This window comes from Nannobrachium achirus (genome assembly GCF_963921795.1).
Source record: "Nannobrachium achirus genome assembly, chromosome: 22".
NCBI classification, from domain to species: Eukaryota; Metazoa; Chordata; class Actinopteri; order Myctophiformes; family Myctophidae; genus Nannobrachium; species Nannobrachium achirus.
In genome coordinates, this window is record NC_137829.1 from 15,965,409 (window position 1) to 15,988,660 (window position 23,252).

General features: G+C 42.0%; 1 protein-coding gene across 2 annotated transcripts in view; it reads left to right on the top strand.

Annotated features, from left to right (window-relative positions):
• The first annotated feature begins 6,051 nt into the window (after positions 1–6,051).
• ccnyl1 (cyclin Y-like 1) overlaps positions 6,052–23,252 on the top strand; it is a 33,733-nt gene continuing 16,532 nt past the window's right edge. The window contains exons 1-5 of one of the 2 annotated variants that reach the window (XM_080753291.1): positions 6,052–6,189; positions 7,896–8,188; positions 8,539–8,723; positions 19,713–19,787; positions 21,843–21,886. In XM_080753291.1, coding sequence (XP_080609417.1) covers positions 8,564–8,723; positions 19,713–19,787; positions 21,843–21,886 — 279 coding nt within the window. In that variant the 5' untranslated portion in view covers positions 6,052–6,189; positions 7,896–8,188; positions 8,539–8,563. Of the gene's footprint in view, positions 6,190–7,222; positions 8,189–8,538; positions 8,724–19,712; positions 19,788–21,842; positions 21,887–23,252 lie in introns of those variants that run through there. The other variant, XM_080753290.1, reaches the window with a different exon arrangement.

The following is a 23,252-nucleotide window of genomic DNA, read 5'->3' on the forward strand; positions in this document are numbered from 1 at the left end:
ACAAATACTAATTGTTGTACTAACCACTTAACTAGCCCTATTTCAAATATAGTGAAAGTAGCAGATTTACAAGCTCAGTCAAAGAAACTTGCAGATGCGCTTTTTTTGCTATTATCGATATTTTTTGAAGATTTCTGGAAAGTGTGGCGGAAAGTGAAAATTGCAATATAGCCATGCATTGACATTAAAAACTAATTTGTACTTTTGAATACGTATCTTTTAAAAGCATGCACTTTAATTTGAATACTTAATTGTTTTCTTTTTAAAGAAAAGTTCTCCAGTGACAAATATGTCAGAGCAAATTTCATTTCGTCTCTTGTCGGGTAGGAAACCACATGTGTCCAAAACTGTTTCTTTTCACTTCAGTATTCAAGTAAAAAAATGACAAACTCAAACAGTGTTGCTTCGGCTCGCGGCGCGTTTCGAGTAGTGATGGATTCACTGCAGGCACCCCATGAATGTTCTTCATAGGGGGAGGGGGTTTAACCCTTTTAGACTGGGAACGCATTATTACACATTATTTTGTGCTTTAGCTGCCACGCTGCAAGCTTGTAGATCTGCTATTTTTGAAAAATCGTGAAAACTTGTGCAAGTCTTTGAATATTTCAAAGGTTTTTTGAAAAAAACAGTTTCTATGTCAGTGGTGCTTAAACCTTTTCATGTGAAGGACCCCCAAAATGATATGTATTTGGACACGGACCCCCTCATCTCAAAGTATTTAGTTCCAGGGACCCCCAAGAAGCAAAATTTGAGTTACAAATGTTTGTTTAAAAAATACATAATAATTCAAAGATTTTCACACATTTTCACGACTAAAAAAATTAGCAGATCTACAAGCTTGCTGTGAGCTTGTAGATCTGCTAATTTCCAATAGCTAAAGTATTTTAAGGCCCTTCCACCTTGGGCCCGAGTAACTCAGTCCCACTCACACCCCCCCACACCCCCTTGTGACGCCCCTGCTTGTTTCCACCACCTGCTTGGTCAGTACTTGTGTGAGTATACCTTCAGCAGGGGGCGCTACATACTTTTTTGGAGCAGGGGGCGCTACATACTTTTTTGGAGCTGTGTGCAGCTCCCTATACGTGGCTGTGTGGGTCTGTGTGTCTGTCTGTGTGTCTGTGTGTATGTAGCCTGACTTCGGCGCGTAACTAGTGCCGCACCATTTACGCCACTCGCGCAATATATACATCAAAATGTGCGGCTCGGCCGGGAATGGTGTTCTATTACCTTTCGTTCCGATCCGCCTTACCATGCCGACGTAATCGGCAAAAAACGACGCTTAATTGTCCCCATTGACTTATAATGGGACAATGCAAGAAATCACTTTCAAGTATTTTTCTCTCGTAAACCATAGGAGCTACAGTTTCAAACCTCGGAGAGGAGATTCATAATGATTTTAAGAATGAATCGAAAAATAATTACATCACTCGGCCTCATGGTGGCGCTATAACGGCCCACTTTACGTTTTGCCCCGTAACTCTTGAACCGTAGATCGGAAAATTAAAATTCTTTTTTCCCTGGATTCCTTGGGTCAAGACGCATCTCCCCATATAGGCCACGCCCATTTGCGCCAGGATAGATTTTCCGCCATCTTGAATTTTCTCCAAAACACACTTTTTGCTCCTTTTCCTACATATTTTCTTCAAATGTCACAAAAATCGGTACACATGATCTACACACACACACACACACACACACACACACACACACACACACACACACACACACACACACAGCTCCACTTCACACGGGTGTGATTTTTTTTATGCTCATGAAATATCTGGATAAATGTTGTAAATGTAAAGTTGAGGTGCTCTTACTGACACATCGTTGCTGTCGGGTGGAAACCTCAAACCCATTCAGGATTAAAATTCAAACATTTGCAACAAAAGAATTGCAGATCTACAAGCTCGCAATGCCTTCACATGGCAACATGTTGTGAGCTTGCAGATCGACTATTTTTATTATTCTACTTTCTGGGACTTTCCACCCGACAACAACGACATGATGGTAAGGGAGGTTGGATCGTGTTCATCTTTTACTCGTGAAATTAAGGCTCCGCTCAGTCACTCGTGTCATTTAATTTCTTTCACGTTAGTTTTTTCTCCTTTGTGTTTTGTAATTGAACATTTGTCTTATGATGTGGGATTATGATGAACGGTAATCAAATCTGAATTGTGTGGACCTATATCAAGTTACATTACAACAGTATGTATGTGATTTGCATGTCCATTATTGCTACTACTAATCCATCAAGAGATGCATGGTTAAAAAAAAAAACATTGTGGTGGGGGGCTTTGTGTTTTGTTTCTGAGTGAGAACACATGGTGTTTCATTTTGGATTTTGGTTTCTTTTGATGTTATGAACTCTACAGCATGGGTAGATCTTATGTATTTCTGTTAATTTGATATGTATATTGTTATTATAGTCTACAGTATATGGAAACGGTTTTGCATATCTGTATCATATACATCAGTGTATAATATAGGATATTGTACAAGTGTATTTGTTTAAATCTACCAGGCCTAACACAATTGTGGCAGCTATATAAGACGAGGGTCTTCGTTCCAAAGTTATATTTCGGGGTGTCTTGCTATCAGTGAATTGTAGTCTGGGATGAGAGAGTGTTTTCTTTTTGTCTTTCTCTTTAGAAACGTTGGTTGAAAATTATGGTAATCCAGAAGATGTTGGTTCAAATGAGTGGCCCTGGTTTTGCTGAGATAGATAAAATGTCAGTTTTTTCTTTCTTTTTCTTTTTTTCACATATTGGCAATTAGTGGGTAAAATGTTCTTTCAAAATGCGATGGAAGATTGAACTCCAATTACTGCAGTAACCAGTCCAGTCAAGTACAGATATACTCCAAGAAGGGCAAATAATGTTTTATTTTATTTTTTTATTTTATTAATTGTCGTCGTGGTCAGATCATCAGCACATATTAGCTCTGTTTGTTATTTTTCTACTTGACTGAAATGTTGATAATGTACAGTAAACCGTAAAGATTTGTAATATAGACAGGGTTTGGCCTAGACTAGGGGATAAAAAAAAAAAGACTACAGAAATCAAGTGTCGAGAAGACCATCTCTTCTCATATTCAACCTGGACTCATGATCACGCTGTACTGTATCGTTTACTCACTCTCAAGTATCTTACATACTCCGGCTCACACCATTCATATAGACGTGTTGTCATGTGTACAGCTCAAGCATAAAGACTTATTTTTACTTAACCTTACAACGGCGTTGCTCATGAACTACAAGCTCCCAAAGCGTCACATCACTAATCATGTTACCTATTCAGGGCACCATTGACACCGGAAACAAATTCCAGTTTGTGACAGCATATTTCTTTATTTTCCTCAAACAAATCTGAACAGAGCAGGTCCATGACTGGCCTCATCTGGGACCTCTCCATTTGCTGTAGTGCGTTCCCTGCGTTCCCTGTCAGCACAGCAGAGGGTGCGAAAATGGTCGATCTACAAGCTCACAACGCGTCGCATCGCGTGAACTTGTAGATCGGGGGCAGGTATAAATATATTAAAATAATTTGACAATTTTCCCAATATAGGGCCAAGATAAATGTGGTTAATTTTTGAGCTGAACTGTCATTTGAACCGTTGTAACTGACAGGACAGCTAGTTTGCTGGTGCTAAAAAAAAAGACTAGTTAATAGGCTAGGCTGCTCATGTTTACTAGGTATATTGATCTCAATGACGTGACGTGAAAGCAACTTTTGTTTTCCTTTTCACTGACAGTGTTTTGATTTCTGTGCCAGAAGATGTACATAATATAGCCCAGGCTTCAGTTTGTGCATGATGATTCTACATGCGTCTTATGTATATGTAAAATTTCTACAACTATACCAGTACCGGTAATCATTTTTCTAACTTTTGTGTGATCGGTTTATACAGTATTGCCATTTTTACAAGTTGTCAACTTTAGATGCCATTTATTGTATAGGTCATAATAGAGACGAGGTCATGGTGTTTTGCTATGTACCTAATGGTGTATTGTATACTGTTTGAGCAACATTACCTTATCAAACTATACCAGCCTCTTGTATAGACTATTGAAGTGCTCTGTAACTCTTACATTGCATCAGCCTTTTGTAAACACTTAATACTGTATGCTACAATAAATTGTTCTTAAAGGTTTTTTTTCCGTCATCATTTGATGGACTAGACTTCAAGCTGTTGTCGTTTAACACTGCTTCTCCATGTTTAATTTTGATTCTTGGCACAGAAAGTAGACCTTTCCCAGATTACCTGATAGGGATGGTTCATGATATCGCACAAGATCAGAAATGTCCATTTAATGCTATACAAACCAACAGTAGTATTTTGAAAATAGAGACTATAGGGGCCCCTGGGCATGTGCTCGTATAAGACCCCCCACACTGACAGGTCTGGTACACTGACTTACAGCCAATACGACAATAACTGTATACATTTACGTGTACATACACAGCACGTGTGTAGCCTAGATCAGCTATCTACGTCATGACACAGTTAAGAGTTATACTACCAGTAAGACTCCCTAATCGGGAGATAAGCGACCGTCAGGTCGCAGCGTGATTTTAGGGCAAAATGTGTAGGAGCAGTGTCCAAAAATGTGGTTCAAAAAATCGGCCTGATGGTGGCGCTATATGGGACATCCATATTGATGAGATGAGTGTAGACATACTGTGTACCGATTTGCGTGATTTTAGGGCAAAATCTGTAGGAGCAGTGTCCAAAAATGTGTTTGAAAAAATCGGCCTGATGGTGGCGCTATATGGGACAGATCCATGTTGATGACATGAGTGTAGACATAGTGTGTACCGATTTGTGTGATTTTAGGGCAAAATCTGTAGGAGCAGTGTCCAAAAATGTGTTTTGCAAGAGTCGGCCTCATGGTGGCGCTAGAAGAGGGCCATGTGAGAAATGAGGGGTGGGGTCTCCGCGCCGCCGAGGCGGACGAATAGGTACCCGCCCCGGCTCTCCCGGTCGCTCCTAGCCCGAGTTACGGCATTTTTGTGCGCTGCAGTGGCAGGGGGTCCTCCACTGGGGGCGCCACCACTTTTGCATCCGTTCTGGAGCACCAGGAGTCGGTGGTCCCCGGGAATTCCCCGTGAGCAGCCCCGTTGGGGTGGTCATTTGGTCATTTTTGCACATTTGGTCATTTTTTACATCTGGGGGTCCCCCAGGGACCTGGGGGTCCCTGGAGCTCCGGGGGTCCTTGGAGGTTGTAGTTTGGCAGGCAAGGAGTGTGTGTGCAAAATCTGGCATGGATCGGGGCAACGGTTGCGGAGATATGAGCAGGGCAAAAGTGTGACATGTGACGTGTGACAGACAGACAGACTGACGGACTGACTGACGGACGGACTCACAGTTTGTGGAGGTTTTGATAGTAACTGCGACCTGACGGTCGCAAATAATACAGGCTTACTAAACACGTAATGCTATCATGATGGCTTGTTTCTTGTGACATCTTCAAAGTGAACGGTAAGGCTATTCCTTCTAGTGTTAGGACTTTTGGGGCTTTTGTTATTAACATGAATGACAAATCGCTTTGACAAGTATTGTTAATGTAGGTCTAATAACCATGACAATTCCCCCAAAAGCTTTGACTTAGGGCCCCCTGAGCTTTTGGACCCATTCTGTAATCCACATCCCTGTTTGAAATTTCTAATCGAGTTTCCAATCCAAAAGATAACACAATGTCCTGCAATTAAATGTATTCTTTGTGTGAGGCCCCTTTCCCAAAACATTTTGTAACCAGCCACTGGTTGAGTGGGTTTATGCAGTCCCAGAAGCCAGCCCTGGCCCTGTCTTCTTGAGAGCTGGCTGGGCTCTACTCATTAATCACTTGTCTCCTCATAGCCCCAGACTTGCTGAGGAAGCTAGGCTACTGAACCTGTGACAGCTGTGTTGACAGTGACACTGCAAATCAATTGGGTTGATTGCCAGCTGATCTTTTGCACCAGCAGCACATCCATCAAATGCCAGGAGCACGAGCCTATCTTCTGCTGATTGTCTCCGCCAGGCCGAAAGGCATCCGTCCGTGTGTTTGTGTACGGCTCAGGAGGGTAGGGTGGCTGTCTTGGAATCACAGGGTTCCAGGTTCGATTCCCGGCTCCAGCTCCTCCTGGCTATGTGTTTCGGAGAGTCCTTGAGCAAGACACTGAACCCCTGATTGCTGCCGATGAGCAGGTTGGTGCCTTGCATTGTTTCCTCCACCACTGGTGCGTGAAAGTGAATGTGAAATTCAATGTAAATCGCTTTAGAGAAAAAGCGCTAAATGAAGTCCATTTATAGCCTAACTTTCTTTTTTTCTAGGTTTTAGTCACTGTTAAAGCCTATTACTTTTACATCCCTCTCCTCTTACCTGTATTCATGTGATGTATATTGTGGGAGGATGGGGATGGAGGAATTTTTTGACATTTAGGACAAGATTTTCAGGTTCAGACTTCAGCCACGGTCCAATAATTAAATTACCTTATCCACATGAGGTGGATTTAGAGAGATGGGAGGATAAATTGTTATTGACATTCAGAGGAGTGTGCAAAAGAACACTGGTTCCCAAACAGTGGGTCAGGACTCATTTGTGGGTCGCAGACACATTTTTATGGGTCCCTTCATTTTTTGTTTCCTTCATTTTGTTTTAAAATTATTATTTCAAAACATTTTCAACACCCCCCCCCCCCAGAAATAATAATAATAAAAAAATATCAATGTTTTTCCCCCCCAGTAATGTCATGAAGAAATCAAAGAAAAATCAAAGAAATTCCATGAATTAGAAAACCAACGTTTAGTGAAAACAGCTGATCTACAAGCTCACAAGGCGGCGCAAAAACGAAGTGATCGTGTCAAGTGTTTGTATATAGCATACCGTATCTATCATATGATTATAGCCCCATATAGAACCTCACCCTCCGCTGCATATCTCGGAGCACAACAGTATGCAGCGGAGGGTGAGGTTCTATATGGGGCTATCATATGATATGATATCATAGGGCATAGGCTATCCTTTTGGTACTTTAATAAGTATTTCTTTTTTTTACCAATTTGAACTTTTTCTAGTACAAAAAGCCTTTACTTGTAACAGAGTATTTCTATACATTACAGCCAGTATTGATAGTTGATACTTTTACTCAAGTAAAGAAATGTGAGTACTTTTTTCCACCACTTGTCTAAATCTCGCGTTGTCAGAGACCCGAGTCCGCGCGAGACCTCCACTTGGTTTGGGAAGCCAACAGATGGTGGCTTGGTGGAAGGAAGGGGGCGCAGCCCTGAATCTTTTACCCGACGGGGAACGCACGGGATCCGGGGTAGCTGTCCAGAGAACGCGGCAGCCGAGCCGCTAGTAGTAGCACGGTAGCCTACTACCAACGAACATGAACGCACTGACGCCTTAACTGACTTTGACCTGTGCGTTCTATTTTTTATTTTATCATCATTATTTTTTATTTTTTGTATCGTTACCAAACGGTTGGGTTATTTTTATCCGTTAAAAGGAGGCGAGCGGGCTGCGTTTTTTGATGGAGGCCGGAGGAGAAGCCTCGGGCTAGAGTTGGCGACGCGTCGTCGGCGGCCCCCGAGGGAAACCAGGGCGAAGAACGTGGAATATCCCCTCAGCAGCGTCTTCTTGGGCGAGTATTGCGACCAAAGAGAGCGTCGGTTGGCAAAAATAGTGTGCATATCTAGCACATTAGAAGCTCCTAGGCAGCAGTGATACACATTCGTGCGTTTAAGTATAAAACAACAACAAAGTGGTGCTAAACAATGCGAGCTCGGTAGTAAACGAATGAATGAATGAACTGACAGACAGTGGGGACTTGAAGCTGCTGCCAGCATCTCGCAGTGTTTTGACCGTCGAGCATTAACGCCTACATTTACAAAACATTGATTTCCCTCAGTCCCGCCGCGCGGCAGACTGCAACTGCCAAGGCCGGACTGTTGGCTCCTCCTGACGGGGAGAGGAGAGAGGAAGTGACCATCACACCCCCGGCCCACACGGATAGATGGACAGGAATGCGGTTCCTCCCCGGTGCTGGGCGGTGGAGAAGCACAACTAGAAGGAGAAGAAGGCAGAGATAACGGCGTGTTCCCTCTGAAGTCAGAAGTCGTATAATAACACTGTTTCCCAGACAGTGGGTCAGGAGGACCCATTTGTGGGTGACGGACAAAAAGAAATTGGGTCACGACACAAGTAAATATAACTTGTTTTTGTTGTTGTTTGTTTCATACATTAAAATATATTTACATATTTCAAAAGACAAAACATCTGATCTGAAAAACCTCAATATTTTCTACCAAAATAATGTAATGGATATATATCTATAGGCCTATATATTTTTTTAAATTGAGGAATTCTGTGCACCTTAAAGAAACACTTTAAAAAGTAGTGAAAACAGCAGATTTGTTTTCACTTGTTTTGTGTCCCGGGCAAACGTCTAATTTCTCTTTTGGATCTCGACTTTGCGAACCACTTGTCTAAAATATATATTAATAATTATATACTATTTGCACTAATGCTACCCACCCCGCCCCCTCTATTAGCCGGTGTCCTTAGAATACCATAAGAATGGGGAACACGGTGACGTGCTGCGTCTCTCCGGAGGGGAGTCCCAAGCCGTCCAGGCAGCCACCGGAGCGGCTCCAGGAGTACCAGGTCAGCACCGATGTGAGTGACGACAACACCGGGCCGTACCTGCAGCACATCAGCGACAGGGAGTTCCCCGATGGTAAGCAGCCCAGACGTCCCCCCTGAGCACTACTAACACACCAGTTTCATAGAAACTACACTTGCTATGCATCCCATCCCATGCCTATGTGTCATAAACACACTTATTATAACGCATTACAACCTGCTTATAACTGTATAATTTCAGTTATAAATACTCACAATGCTGTAAAGTAGTAATCATCTAAGTTTCCAACCATTATGAAGTACCGGTATTATAATGTTTGACCTTATAAGCCCTTATACATTCATAATGTGCTATGATTATTGTTGTAAAGTAGCAGCAGATTATAGTACTTTATAACTATGCTTAGTGCTTACTGAGCTTATAACACATTATGGACATGGAATGCATAGCAAGTGTTACCCACATTTTTTATCTAGCACTGTACAAACATTTATACACTGAATTACAGACCCATTTGGGCCCCTGGTGGTCCTTGGACCTGACATGTTGTAACACCAAACACGATGCTTTCAGGTGGAAAAGCCTTTGCTGCGGCTGTCCAGCATAGTCAGGGGATATCTTAAAAAGTACTTGAATAAATTCAGTCAGTGGGACCCCACCCTTCAACAGCTATCACAGATTCCCCTAGGGAAACTGAATTTCAGTCTTTGTGAGATGTGTTACTAGACATCTTTGCAAACACATTGGTGAAGACATTTCTTGGTAAGGAATTTATTACAGAATTGGACATCTTTTCGGAAGATAATCCCAGACTAATAGCAGCAGAGTGACTATTGACACCGCAGCAATGGCGGTGGCACCCTCTCCAGGAGAACGCTCAGGAAAACGGTCTATATATCTGGTTGGGTGCTGCAAAGTTATTGTTCCTCCACAAGAAGGCCGAATCAAGTAGCCCAGGGCCTGTTTCACGAACCTAGATTAGGGATAAAGTCTGGATTTATCTCCTATCCCGGCTTAAGTTAGCCAGGATCAGTGCTCAATCGGTTTCACGATAGCTGAATTATCTCGACCAGGCCAGGCTATACAGAGGAGGCTTTGTCAAGTCTGGATTTGGCTTATTTAATTCTGCTTTCAGTGAAACAGGTCCCTGGTCTCACCAGTTGCTACGAGCTAGAATAAAACATGGACATGCCAGTACACTCACATCACATTTATAGTTATTTTTTATTTTAAAGATTCACGTGTCTTGCACCACATCACAGGCTTGTGGGTAGGCCCCTCTGACTGAGGGGAATCATTTTGGGGGAGCACATTTTGTCATATCGGCTCTAGTTTCTGCTGCATGGTGACTCAAGGTTATGCATTTTGACATTGACCCCCTGGAGTCGGTTCCAGATTCTGGTGAAACAACCGGGTCAGATAATGTCATGTTTTTAAATCTGTGTAACTGTGAGTGCACTACCTTTACGCGACTTTTTGCCCATTGGCTGTCTCGGTGTCACATGGTCAGTGACGTCATTACGTGCGCATCCCGCGTCTTAGACGCGTTCACGTTGCCTAGAGACGCATTCACGTCATTGTCCTGGAGTCCACGTTAAAATAATTTACCACGTCGCGAAAAAATATATATTTTAAAAAGTCCACAGACGCCACCATTGTTCATGGGTGAAGGCATGCTACTTTACCCTGCGTTAACACAAATGAAATCCGCGTAGAAAGTCTTAAAACAGACGATAGAACTAACAGTGTGTGTTTTGAATCCATTTTGTGCGACCGTACATGGTCACAGAATTCAATGGGTGCCTGAGTTTTAGCGTAGCACCGGGCCGCTCTCTGACCATAGTGGCACAGCGTGTCAGGTGATACACCAAAAAGGGTTCCCCCACAGAACGTGTTCCCCCACAGGCGCAGAAACGTGACGTCTTTACACTGCAGCTGCTACGTTTAGCTACATGCTAAAGCTACTGCCGTTTCTGGCTGCTCTTCTGAGGCAGAGTGAGGCTGGCAGAGGGTCATAAACTCATTAAGTCATAAAAAGACGTCTGATTTTCAAAGCGGAGAAACTAATTATCTGTGATTTACAACAGCCGTTTTCCCGAGCGCTCCACGTTCTCATAGTATTACGTCTCTCCCACAGAGTGGTCTCTCCATACACAGTGGTGAGAAAAGTATACTCAAATGTTTTACTTAAGTAAAAGTATCTATACTTAGGGTGACCAGACGTCCCGTTTTACCCGGGACAGTCCCGTTTTCAAGCTGCGTGTCCCAGTGTCCTGACAAATATCTCTAAAACACTAATATGTCCCGGTTTTCAACATTCACTGCAAGATTGTCCCGGTTTTCTCCAGAATTAAAATAATAGTAGCTGTTTTCAGTGGTTGCATAGACATTCATCATGTTCTTTTCATGAAAACATGCTCACCAACCAATCAGAAAACATAAACAAATTCATTGCGTGTCTGAATTCAACACTGAGCCTGTTTGTCAATCACTCACTGCCTGTTTGCAACCTGCGGTGTGTGTGTGCGCGTGCACGAACGTTAGAGAATGGGCACGCACGGTAACGTGCGCATTGCTTTTAAGGTCCCGGTTTTAAGCAACAGTGGTTTGCGTCCCGGTTTGAGTGGCTGAAAATATGGTCACCCTATCTATACTGCAAGTAAAAGTCCGGAATTCAAAATGTAGACCTACTTGAGTAAAAGTATAGGCTACACTTAGGACTAAAAGTAAAAGTACTCATTATGCACAATTATTCTGTATCACATGTTACCAAATAATATCCTTTGAAAATAGCCATGGCTGAAGTGGTTATGTAGGCTATACTTTTCAAAGTAACTAGTAAAGTTTTCAAATAATTGTAGTGGAATAAGTACAATATTTGCCTCTGAGATGTAGTGGAGTAGAAGTAAAAGTAATGAAAATTGGAAATACTCCAGTAAAGTAAAAGTACCTTAAATTGTACTTATAAGTACAGTACTTGAGAAAATTACCTTTTTATTACCCCAAGAAAAAAAAAAAAAAATACCATTATTGCACTAAAGTAATCAACAAGCTAAAACTATACTATCAAAAATGTCCAAACATTAGCCTAATTGTAAAATAATATAAGATAGAGGCAAACATTTTATAAATAGGCGATCTAAAAGCTCACAATGCAAAAAATAAATAAAATGGGGACCCAAATTATACCAAGGCTATTTGAAAATAGCCGATCTACAAGCTCACAACGCATTGCGGTGCGACGCGTTGTGAGCTTGTAGATCTGCTATTTTCAAACATTTTGTACTTTTACTTTTGGTACTTTAAGTACATTTGGATACCAATACTTTTGTACTTTTACTCAAGTACATTTGTAATTCTGGACTTTTACTTGTAACAGAGTGATTCTACATTGCAGAATTGATACTTTTACTTAATTATAAAAATGTAGGTACTTTTTCCACCACTGTGTAAACGTTTGTGTTCTCATGCCAATAAAGCTTCTTTGAATTGAAGATTGAATTGAAGATTGCTCCCCATGTGGCGGAGTACACAATAATGGTAAAAAAAGTAGCTTACTCTAAAATAATCCATCCATCCATCCATCCATCTTCAACCGCTTATCCAGCATCGGGTCACTGGGGTAACAGTTCCAACTGAGATTTCTAGAGTTCCTTAATAATAATAATTAAAATAAACAATACTAATGATTATAATTGCGACCGTAAGGTCGCAGTTACTATGAAAACCTCCACCGCCTGTCTGTCCGTCAGTCTGTCTGTCACGTCACATCACACTTTTTTGCCCCTATCCATGTGAAATTTTCCACACACAATCCTTGTCTGCCAATCCACAACCTCCACTCTTCCAGGGACCCCCGCAGCTCCAGGGACCCCCGCCAAATTTTTTAAAACACATTTTTGAATACTGCTCCTGCAGTTTTTGCCCTAAAATCACACAAATCGCTACACAGTATGTCTACACTTATCTCATCGACATGGATCTGTCCCATATAGCGCCACCATCAGGTCGATTTTTTAACACATTTTTGGACCTAAACTTTTTTTTTTCTAAAATTTTTTTTTCAAAGTTTTTTTTTTTTTTTCAAAAAAAACATTTTTCAAACTTTTTTTAACACTAAAACGAGCACACAGATTTTATATTGACTGTGTCAATTCTTGTTGACATACAGAGTTCCATGGTCATGTGATCCGGATCCCCTGGGGGGTGACATGTCCTTAGGTCGAACACCATTTTGTCCGACCACCGAAACCTAACCTTAACCCTAACTTCAGTAAAACTATGCCTAAACCTAACCCTAATCCTAACCTCAGTAACCGTGACGTGGTGATTAGCTAACCTGCCGACGCTGGTGAGTAGCTAACCTGCCGACGGTGTTCGACCCAACGGGAGTTCGACCTATGGGGCAGTCTGCTTTCAGAGCTGTAGGGTTTGATGAGGACAGGCATAAACAGCTTTTTGAGCGGTGGTCACACCGTCTCCATAGCGTGGCCGTGTGTGTAGGTATGTTTGTTAGTGTGTTAGTTTGTTTGTATGTGGGTGGGTCTGTATGTAGCCTCAAGCCTGTGTAGTACCTTTTCTGACCACACATGTTAAGGGAGGGGCGCTGTTGTCCAGGCCACACACACACACACACACACACACACACACACACACACACACACACACACGGGGGGGAACCACCGCTCAGTTCACACGGGTGTGATTTTTACTTATGTTGACTTAGGCCATTCCCTGAAAACAGAACACACACACACACACACACACACACACACACACACACACACACACACACACACACACACACACACGCACACACACAAACAATATAATTTCATAACTGCTACTTAACACTTATGTTGCAATGATTTTTTCTCTTCAATGTCTCGCGTTGCCATGGTTACCATAGACTTTCATGTAATTGTGCAATTGTGTAAAAAGTGCACGCCCATGCCTAGATGATGCACCACGTGTGTAGATGCTGTTCACAGCTTTCAAACAAAAAAATCCGCTTGGAAATCCGTTCAGGCATTCATGATTTATAAGCCATTATGTTTTCTTCAGATGTAAACAAACATGGCTGCCATGTTTGAAAGAATGAGTTGGTATGGGGGTTAAACATGCAATTTCGCGATCGCGATCATGCCTAATACATTTCTGGAGGTCCAAAAAAATTTTGAAAAAAAAATTGAAAAAAAAAAACTTTTTTTTTTTCAAAAACGGCCCAAACTCGGGAAACTCGGGGTTGGCACAGCGGTAGTACCAATACAAACTCGGGAAACTCGGGGTTGGCACCATATGTGTTAACAGAATGAGTGCTCAGATCAGCTGAACATAGCAGTGACCTTTATGGATTAACTGTATGTCATTTCATTCAGATGTTTCTTTCCGGGAGAGTGTTTTCTGCAGGTCTTTCAGTCCGAGTGTATCAAAGGGTGCGTTTGGAAATGGGCACCGGGTCTGGTTAGGGTTCGTTTTAGGCATAGTTTTACGGAGGTTAGGGTTAAGGTTGGGTTTAGTATTCACATTCTAATCTGCCTGCTTTGTTTTATTTCAGTGGCTTAACAAGAACCAGCCCAAATTTAGATAGCCATTATTCATGTCCATCTCTTAAATTCCACGCCATGGACAGCGTTACAGTGATTGCGCTTTTTTTTTTTTTTATCTAGACAGAAAAGATTTGTCTCCCTAGCTAACCGTGAATGTGAAGCAAAGATAAGAGAACTCTTCATTGACCCTCGAGGCGGATACTGGGATGTTTTTAGCCAGGGATATGATATAGATAGGCCTAATGTTTCAATAGATGAGGTGTGTGCTCCAGCAGCACCAGGATATCAAATTCTCTAATTGAATATTGATCCATTTGGACCATAAATATTTTGATGACACATGAAGGGGATGTAAGGGGATTTTTGAGTATTCCAATAGCTGTGTGTTTGTGTTCTCTGCCATTTCTCTTTCTCTTTAGCAAACCGCAAATAAATTTATGGGTTGGAATACCAAAATTCGTATCCTGAAAATGTATTTTCTGTTTCTTTTTAATAAAGAGCTGGAGAGACACTGAACAAACAGCAATGATTACTATACTAAATGTTTTACTTGTAGACTATTTTAACCAGTTCGTTTAGTGTGGACCAAAATATGTGTATTTATTTTATATGATAATCTATGGTGTGTGCTGTGCAGGAAAAAAATGGGAATTGGTATTATGCCTAAATTAATGTGGTAGGGTCTAGGGTGATAATCTATGGACTGTATGTGCAAAATAGCTGAATTACTCCAGAATACCTTTTTATTATGACCCAAAAAGAGGTGATCCCAGACTTGTAGAGCCTCTCTTTGCCATGCTATGGAAGGCACTGTGCTATTTTTGGCCCAGTCAGTTTGGAGTCCAAAGGTCTGCTTATGAAATAACCCCCCCCCCCCTCCAGGAATCTCCCCTGGTATCCGGACCATGCAGACATCCAAAGCAGCTGCTGACCTCTCAAAGTATCTCACATATTTAATATAAGCAAATCCTACTGACGGTGTCTGTGGCTGTGCATAGCAGCATCAGAAATTATGCAGGGTGGCAAAGGGTGAAAGTGCCCCCTGGAATCTCAAAATTACTGAAATGAGTTAACATTCAAAGCAAGAGGGACAGACCGAATGGGCTTTCCCTTTTCTTTGACGATGGCTAGCCAGATTGTGGGAACTACACCACAGTGTCAGGCGTGACAGAGATACGGACATGATGTGCTGGCTTTCATAGTTGACTGCAACCTACGGTCGCGACTAACTGGCCACGCCCAGACGTTAGGTCTTTGAGTGTTTGTTAGTAGAACCTCTAGTCTCTCTACAAGATTCCATCTCTCCCCCCCTTTTCCCCCCTCAAAGAGCTTTGGAAGCTAAAAGAGAACTGGTCTAATGGAGCGGCAGGCTGTTAAAACATCAGTCTGGCCTTTGTGACGTGTGGAGGCAGATTACGTCCAAATGTCTGACGATACACGCATCTGCAGGGATTTTCACCTCCGATATTTGCGTCTGGAGGAGACGGGGCCAGTAATAAAATTACAAAGATTGTCCGAGGGGATTATCACACCAGTCGCTTGAAACGTGCCACGTTGTCTTTTTTAGACACTGTAAGTTCAACTTTTCAACACATTGGTTCGGAGTCACACCACTGTTTTGATGCAGGTAGATGTGGTAGAGATGTTAGGACAATGCCAAATGTAGACAAACGTTTTATTTTAGTCTTAAAGGTGATACACCATGCATTTAAAAAGTATTTATGTCATATTGTTTATGTCCCAAAAACGTTTTTCAAAAGGTTTGAGGCTAAATTACCACTCCTGAATAGAGAGCCTCTTTGAGCCTCTTTGAATGGCTCTCAGAGCATTTCAGTTGCAGTACCACATTTGGCCTGAATTGTGCCACCCCCCCCCCCCCCCCAAAATCTTTTTGAAAAAAAAATCTTTTTTGAAAAAATCTTTTTTGAAAAAAGATTTTATTTTTTATTTTTTATTTTTTTTATGATGACGTCACAATCGGCAGATGATATGTCACAATCGGCATCAAATCTGGACAGCCTGTTTTGAGAACCCGTGGGATACTTTTAACCTTCGCCTTCTCAAAACCAGAGAAAGACACAACGGTCAGAAATGGGACTTTGTGAGGATAGAAGGTGCTAGTGGGACCCCAAAAAAAGTTTTTAAAATGGGAAAAGTGAAATTTCATGGTGTATCACCTTTAAAAGTCATGTTATGAGGTCTGCTCCACAGGCCCTGATGCTGTAATGTAATGTCAAGACGCCTTTGAAGCGTTTGTCCTTGTAGCAACTAGCAAAGTGTCTCTGTGTGATCACGTCCGGCTTAGAGTGTAAAAATGGACATGAGGGCATTACAAACTCAAGGTTTTCAAAGGTCAATATTCGTTATCTCCATGTTGTGTTCCTTAACGAGGAGTGTCAACGAGTTTCAGTTGGACACACACACACACACACACACACACACACACACGCACACGCACACGCACACACACACACACCTTTGTAGTACTCTATGGAGGCTGTCTCATTTCTCTCCAAAAGCCCTTGAATATGATTAAGGATTACTGTGATTATGTTAAGATCACATTTGATATCACACACACCATACCTGTAACTTTCATAAATATAATAGTTTATTTTAATTGATTAATTCCTTAACGGCAATTAATCGATTTTAGATTGTTAACATCCCTACTTTGCTTATATTCAGACTTCCTACGGAGTACTATATAGGATGTACAGTAGGAGACATGTACTGTACAGAATTGCATAGACCTCTTACCTACTGTAATCTTACGGTACTGTAGGCTATAAACTCATACATAATAATATATCGTCTCTTTTAGGTGGAAAAACGTGTCTAAAACGTAATTTTCAGGATTCCAATAAAAGAAATTGAAAAAGTGTTTCAAAGAGTTTCAAGCTTGTGGATCTGCAACTTTTGACACTTTTGTGAGATGCTCATGCTCATGATCATGATGATAGGGGTGGCCATTACTGGTTGTCCCAGGTAGGGTTGTTCGATATGGCCAAAAAATAAAATCTCGATTATTTTCTCTGAAATCCCGATTTTCGATTTCGATTTCGATTTTTTGTTAAAAGAATAATACATTGTTTCAACTATTTTGTTTTCATTTAAAAAATGCAAGGAAATGATTTTTTTTTTCATTATTGTTTCATTTTTTGATTTTTTTTATATAGCCAAATAGCAAAATGCAATAAAACAATAAGGGTATTAATAATAATAACTTTAGTTGTGCAACAATCACATACAACTTAGCGTCCTTAGTGTTTCATTATCAATAGTGAGTGACAAAACAGCCAAAACAAGCCAGCTCTTGGAGGCTGGTGAGGCATTTTGGTAGGCATTTCGCCTACCAAAATGTAATTCCTGGCTACGCCCCTGCCCTGCACCACTCATGCACGGAGATGTTGACTGATTGTAAACGGAGGCGAAGCGCTTCGCTTCCCGACGCAAAATTAACACAGTGACATGGACAGTAGGAGTAGACTACAGTCAGTAGGTGGGTAACACAGAATTAATAAGCTTCTTTCAAACTACAACAAGTAAGTAAGTTTACCAGCTCAGCAGCGTTTTGTTCTGTTTGCTGCTTGAACCATCGCGAGTGAGCGCATTGCGGTGGTGAACTCTGCTCAGTCTGACGTGCGCTAAACGCGCATCAAAGGAATTACACATCAGATAGAAAGTAGTATTAATTTGGTGTCGGACCTTGTCGTCCTGCTTTAGGAGGACGGGGCTGTGTACTTTTTGCGCGTGCAAGGCTCCAATGAGTAAGAATTTCCCTAATTAAAGTGAAAATCGATTTTACGATTTCCATTTTTTTAAAATCGTCCAAAGGAAAAAAAACGGGTTACGATTAAAAATCGATTAATCGAACAACCCTAGTCCCAGGTACGATTCTATACCAGGCCAGCAATGTCGATGTGTGTCCCTGAGCAAGACTCTTAACCCCTAATTGCTCTGCGGCTGTTGTAGGCTGTGATCAGCTGGGTTGTGCTGATAACTGAATTTCCTCTGTGGGTGGAGTAGGTCCACATTATTCATTATCAAGTAGGGTATTCATTTATGAAAATATGGCATGGTTTCTGCCCGACAAACGATAATAAAAAAATAATCAGACACAAAAAGTAGAAAGGCCTGTCCATACTTTGACAGAAACCAAACTTTTCGGTCAAAAGGTCCGGTTCGACTACAAAATGACATCACTCACGACTTCTGAAAAGCATTACACCGAATGAGAGTTCGGAAATCACCGAACATTTTGGTGACATTTTTGATGTCTTGATGACAACAGGAAGTTACTGCCAGTGCAGACAGAACATGAGAGCCGTGATGCTGATGGGAGTTAAATTGCAATCCATATTCGAATATGTGGTCTGAGTGATCCGACAAGGCCTGTTTCATTTACACCTGGTAATTCTATGCGTTGCCATTGTGTTGTTGTGTCAACATTGCGATCGGATCTCACATTTTTAATGCACGCTATGCAAAGCAGCCATGTAGGAGTAGAGTTGGCGAGGGTGTCTGCATTCATTTCCAAGAGAAACAAACATAACATTACCAGAAATATTTTGAAATGAGAAAATCAGTTTTTCAGGCCTGGAAAAGGTTTGGAATTAAATTAATCAAATTATGTTTTGGAAAATGTTTGGATGTACAGTACATAATCTTTTGTCTAACATTACCTGAAATATGTAACGTGGTTGAATGCAGTGCTGCGCTGCACGAGCTGCGTGAGTGCGGCCTAACGTTATGTAGGATGACGTCACATCTTATCTACAAGCTCACAACACATTGCACTGTGATACATTGTTAGCTTGTAGATCTGTTCTTTTTGTCACTCGACACCTTCGCTCGAGTCTGTCTTGGAATGTTGATGTTGCACACTGGTGTAAGAGCCTCATTATTGCACTGTATGATTGCTATAGGCCTAGAAATGGGCTAAATACCTTGGAGAAGTTAAGTTACAGTATCAATTACAGAAACAATGTGTGGTAACCCTGATGGCAGGTGTATGGGTACAGCTTGTACTCAGTTGTAGTGGTGCTAGAGTTAATTGAACCAATTGATTTAATCGATTAGAACACATAATCGATAATAATTTGATTAAATAATCCCTATTTGGGTATGTCATTGCAGATTAAAAATCTAAAAAGGAAAGTGAAAATAGCACAACAGACTCACAACTTGGCACAATGAGCTTGTAGATTGGCTGTCTTTTCACGACACCATTGTGTGACTAAGTATAAAATTATACAAATTAATGTGTTGGCTGGTGTTTGTATATACAGTATATATGGGTGTAATATATAAACAAACATACTTTATTTGATGCCTATCCTCTCAAGATGCACAGGGACTCACTGTGTGTGTGTGTGTGTGTGTGTGTGTGTGTGTGTGTGTGTGTGTGTGTGTGTGTGTGTGTGTGTGTGTGTGTGTGTGTGTGTGTGTGTGTGTGTGTGTGTGTGTGTGTGTGTGTGTGTGTGTGTGTGTGTGTGTGTGTGTGTGTGTGTGTGTGTGTGTGTGATAACAGAACTGGCATGCGAGTCAAACCCCTCGGACCACGCCCGTGCTAGCACCATCTTCCTCAGCAAATCCCAGACAGACGGTGAGTTGTCCCGACACGAGAGAGGGAGACACACACACACACGTGCACACTCTCACAGCGACATGAGACACTAACGCACACACTCTCACACAATCCCTGGACAAGGCAGCAGTGATTCACGCAGGGCTGGTGGAAACTTAAGTCTTTGATCCCATGATGTTCGTCTGACACTCGACACCCCCTGAGCACCATGATAACACAATGGCTACATTTTACTGTTCTCACATCACGGGTAGGGCTGTCACCATTACGGAATGTAAGTTGACGATTCATTCTCATACAAATAATTGCAATTAACGATTTAATTGTGTTTTTGTTTAAACCAGGGGTCTTCAACAGGGGGTCCTCAGAGTTACTACAGGGGTCCTCCAAATCTTTGGTTGATAGAAACTTTTTTTTTTCTCCTTTTTATATCAACCACTTGAACCGTAGCGTCCATATTCGTAGAACTTTAACCAAAAATAGCAGATCTACAAGCTCACAATGCCTCGCAGTTTTGGCAAAGAGCTTTGGTGTAGATGGGAAAAAGAGCAGACTAAGTAAAGAGTTAAAGGCCAAGTTTATTAAGTATTGACGGTTCAAGAATCCAAAATACACTGATGATTGTGCTGTCATTGCACTGTCAACAACTAGAAGCAGTGCTCTTCCGAGCACAGGTCTCCACCAGGCCAGACAAATCAGCCTGTTATAGCGCCACCATGAGGCTGATTTAAAAAATGTGGGGCAGAGGTTCTGAATTAGCATCCAGGGAGTGTTTGTGCTCAGTTTGGCAGCGATCGGGCCAACGGCGCCGGAGATTAGCTGGTAACAACCAGGCCACACAAATCGGCCTGTTATAGCGCCACCATGAGGCTGATTTGAAAAATGTGGGGCAGAGGTTCTAGATTGGTATCCAGGGAGTGTGTGTGCTCAGTTTGGCAGCGATCGGGCCAACGGTGACTGAGATTAGCTGCTCACAAACTGCGAGGACGCACGGACGCACGCACGCACGGACGGACGGACGGACGGACGCACGGACGGACGGACGGACGGACGGACGTACTCTCTCTCAGCCTTCGGCTGGTGGAGACAATGAAAAGTATATGGAATCTATTAACAGGTTTTGGGGGTCCCTGCTTCATCTCTCTCTCAAGGGGTCCTTGGCCTGAAAAGGTTGAAGACCCCTGGTTTAAACATTTGTTTGGCTTTTAAGCTTTGTAAACAAATTTGCACAGGGCAGATAAACAGAATATTCAAAGAAATTAGCCCCCACCCTCCAATCCTTCAAAACCGCTCTGAAAAGCTCAAACTAGTCAACCCCCACATAGGCACTGCCTCACAACTCCATTCTATTATTGTTTTACACTGTTAGATACAGTTGTACCTCCTGCCACCTCTCAGCTAAACTGGAACACACCTTTCACTGTACTGTTTTATTTATAAGGTATAAACCTTTATCGTTTACCCCTAATAAATAAATTAGTAGTGAATGGTGTGCTCGGGTGTCTTATGTTGTGCTCGGTTATTGAGAAGTGGCCCTTAGAACTCTTTTTAGTATATAGTCCTTTTATAAAGTTGCTTTATGGGGTGGTGGCTTTCTAAACCTTTATTGGATTGTCAACAGGGGCGAGAGACGGGGGGAGAGAGAGAGCAGGGGAGTGGCATGCAGTGAATGGTACTCTGGCTGTAGCCTAGCACAGCTAAACAATCCACCCATGTTAAAACAAGGTGGGCAAGTTAGGGTGAGGTGGTATGTCGCCCCAAGGCGTCTTACTAGTGATTATACTGGGAAGATGTTTTCCAAAAAAGTGTACAGAAAGTGTTAAAATTGTGTTTTTATGTGGCCACACCCCTCCATTAAGTATGCCTGGTTGTCAGGTGGGTGGTGACCCAGCTGAGGTTAGCCACACCCACAGTGTTGGGTGTATGGTAAAAAGGGAGGGATGATTTTATGATGTCATTAACTCAATATTTTTCAGTTGGGTCTTTTGACCCAACTGAAAAAATACCAAACTATGGCACCCCCTCTTTAATTAAGGGGGAATTATAACCAAATATTTTTCTTTCCATTTTCAGTACGAGACAGGAGGAAAAGCAACCACATAAACCACGTCAGTCATGTAAGTGTCCATGTGTGAACGGCTGTGTTACTCTTGGCTCGTGTTAGGACGGACTAGAGATTTGATTTGAACCATGTAAGCCCTATACTGTACAGTATACGTAGTTGCCTTTTGAACTTGTAGATAATGTATGGGTGTTCAACAGGGGGTCCGGACCCCTAGGGGGTCCTCAGAGTTGCTACAGGGGACAGACCGTTTTTCTTTCTTTCTTCAATTAACCATTTTCAGCAAAGAGCTTTGTTGTAGAGCAGGGGTGGGCAACTTTGATGATGGAGAGGGCCACTCCTTTAAGTGGTTAAATATCTGAAATTAACTACTGTTATAAATCGACGTTATACAGTATGTAGTGGGGGGGGGGGGGTATCAGCTCAGCTAAGGTATCGTGAAAACCTCCGTCATGCACTGGGATCAATTCACCTTTTATTTGCTGAGCTGCATATCTGTTACCATTTAAACTCTCTATTGGTAAAACATACTTATAATATACGCACTTGATAGTCTTTTTTTTCACTCTACCAAATCGCTTTGCCAAAAAATAGCCAGCCAATCTACAAGCTCACGCGTTGTGAGCTTGTAGATCTGCTATTTTTTGGCAAATGTTCCGCCCCAGGATAATGGATGTTGGGGATATTTTGATTATCGTGATAATATCATAAATCCTGATTTCTTTGGTCACAATAATCTTGATATGAAATGTTCATATCGTCCCATCCCTATGTGTGTGACGTGTGTTTATGTTTGACCACCAGGCTACAGTATGCGTTCCTTTGACCTGACAGTTTGCACTGGCCTGTGGTGATGAGTAGGGATTATCTGTGTCTCTCTCTTTGACCTACTAGTGACCCCCATTCCACTGTCTCCTCTCTTAAGCTCAGCTCAGCTGTTCGGCTAGCGCTGCATTACATTTCTTTTTGCAACCTTCTCACTTTGCATGCACAAGGACTCTTCAGCTAGCTCTGCGTTTTACATGTCGCTCACTGCATATGACGTATGGAGAGGCTGAATGGATATAATATATTCCTGGATATTCTGGCAAAACAAATTTTTGGACACTGCTCCTACAGATTTTGCCATAAAATGACGCAAAGCGGTACACAGTATGTCTAGACTCATGTCATCAACATGGATCTGTCCCATTTCGTATACATGTGGCCTGACGGTTGCTTATCTCCCGATTAGGGAGTCTTACTAGTTTAGTTAGAGTTTAGAGGAAAGAAGCTATGCCATGGGTAGAACGGGTTAACGTCATAATGTGACACAGTGCCTCGAACCAAATGCCTGGAATTGAACAGGATGTTGCAATTGTGTGGTTGATTGCGACCGTCAAGGTCGCAGTTACTATGAAAAGCTCCACCGGCTGTCTGTC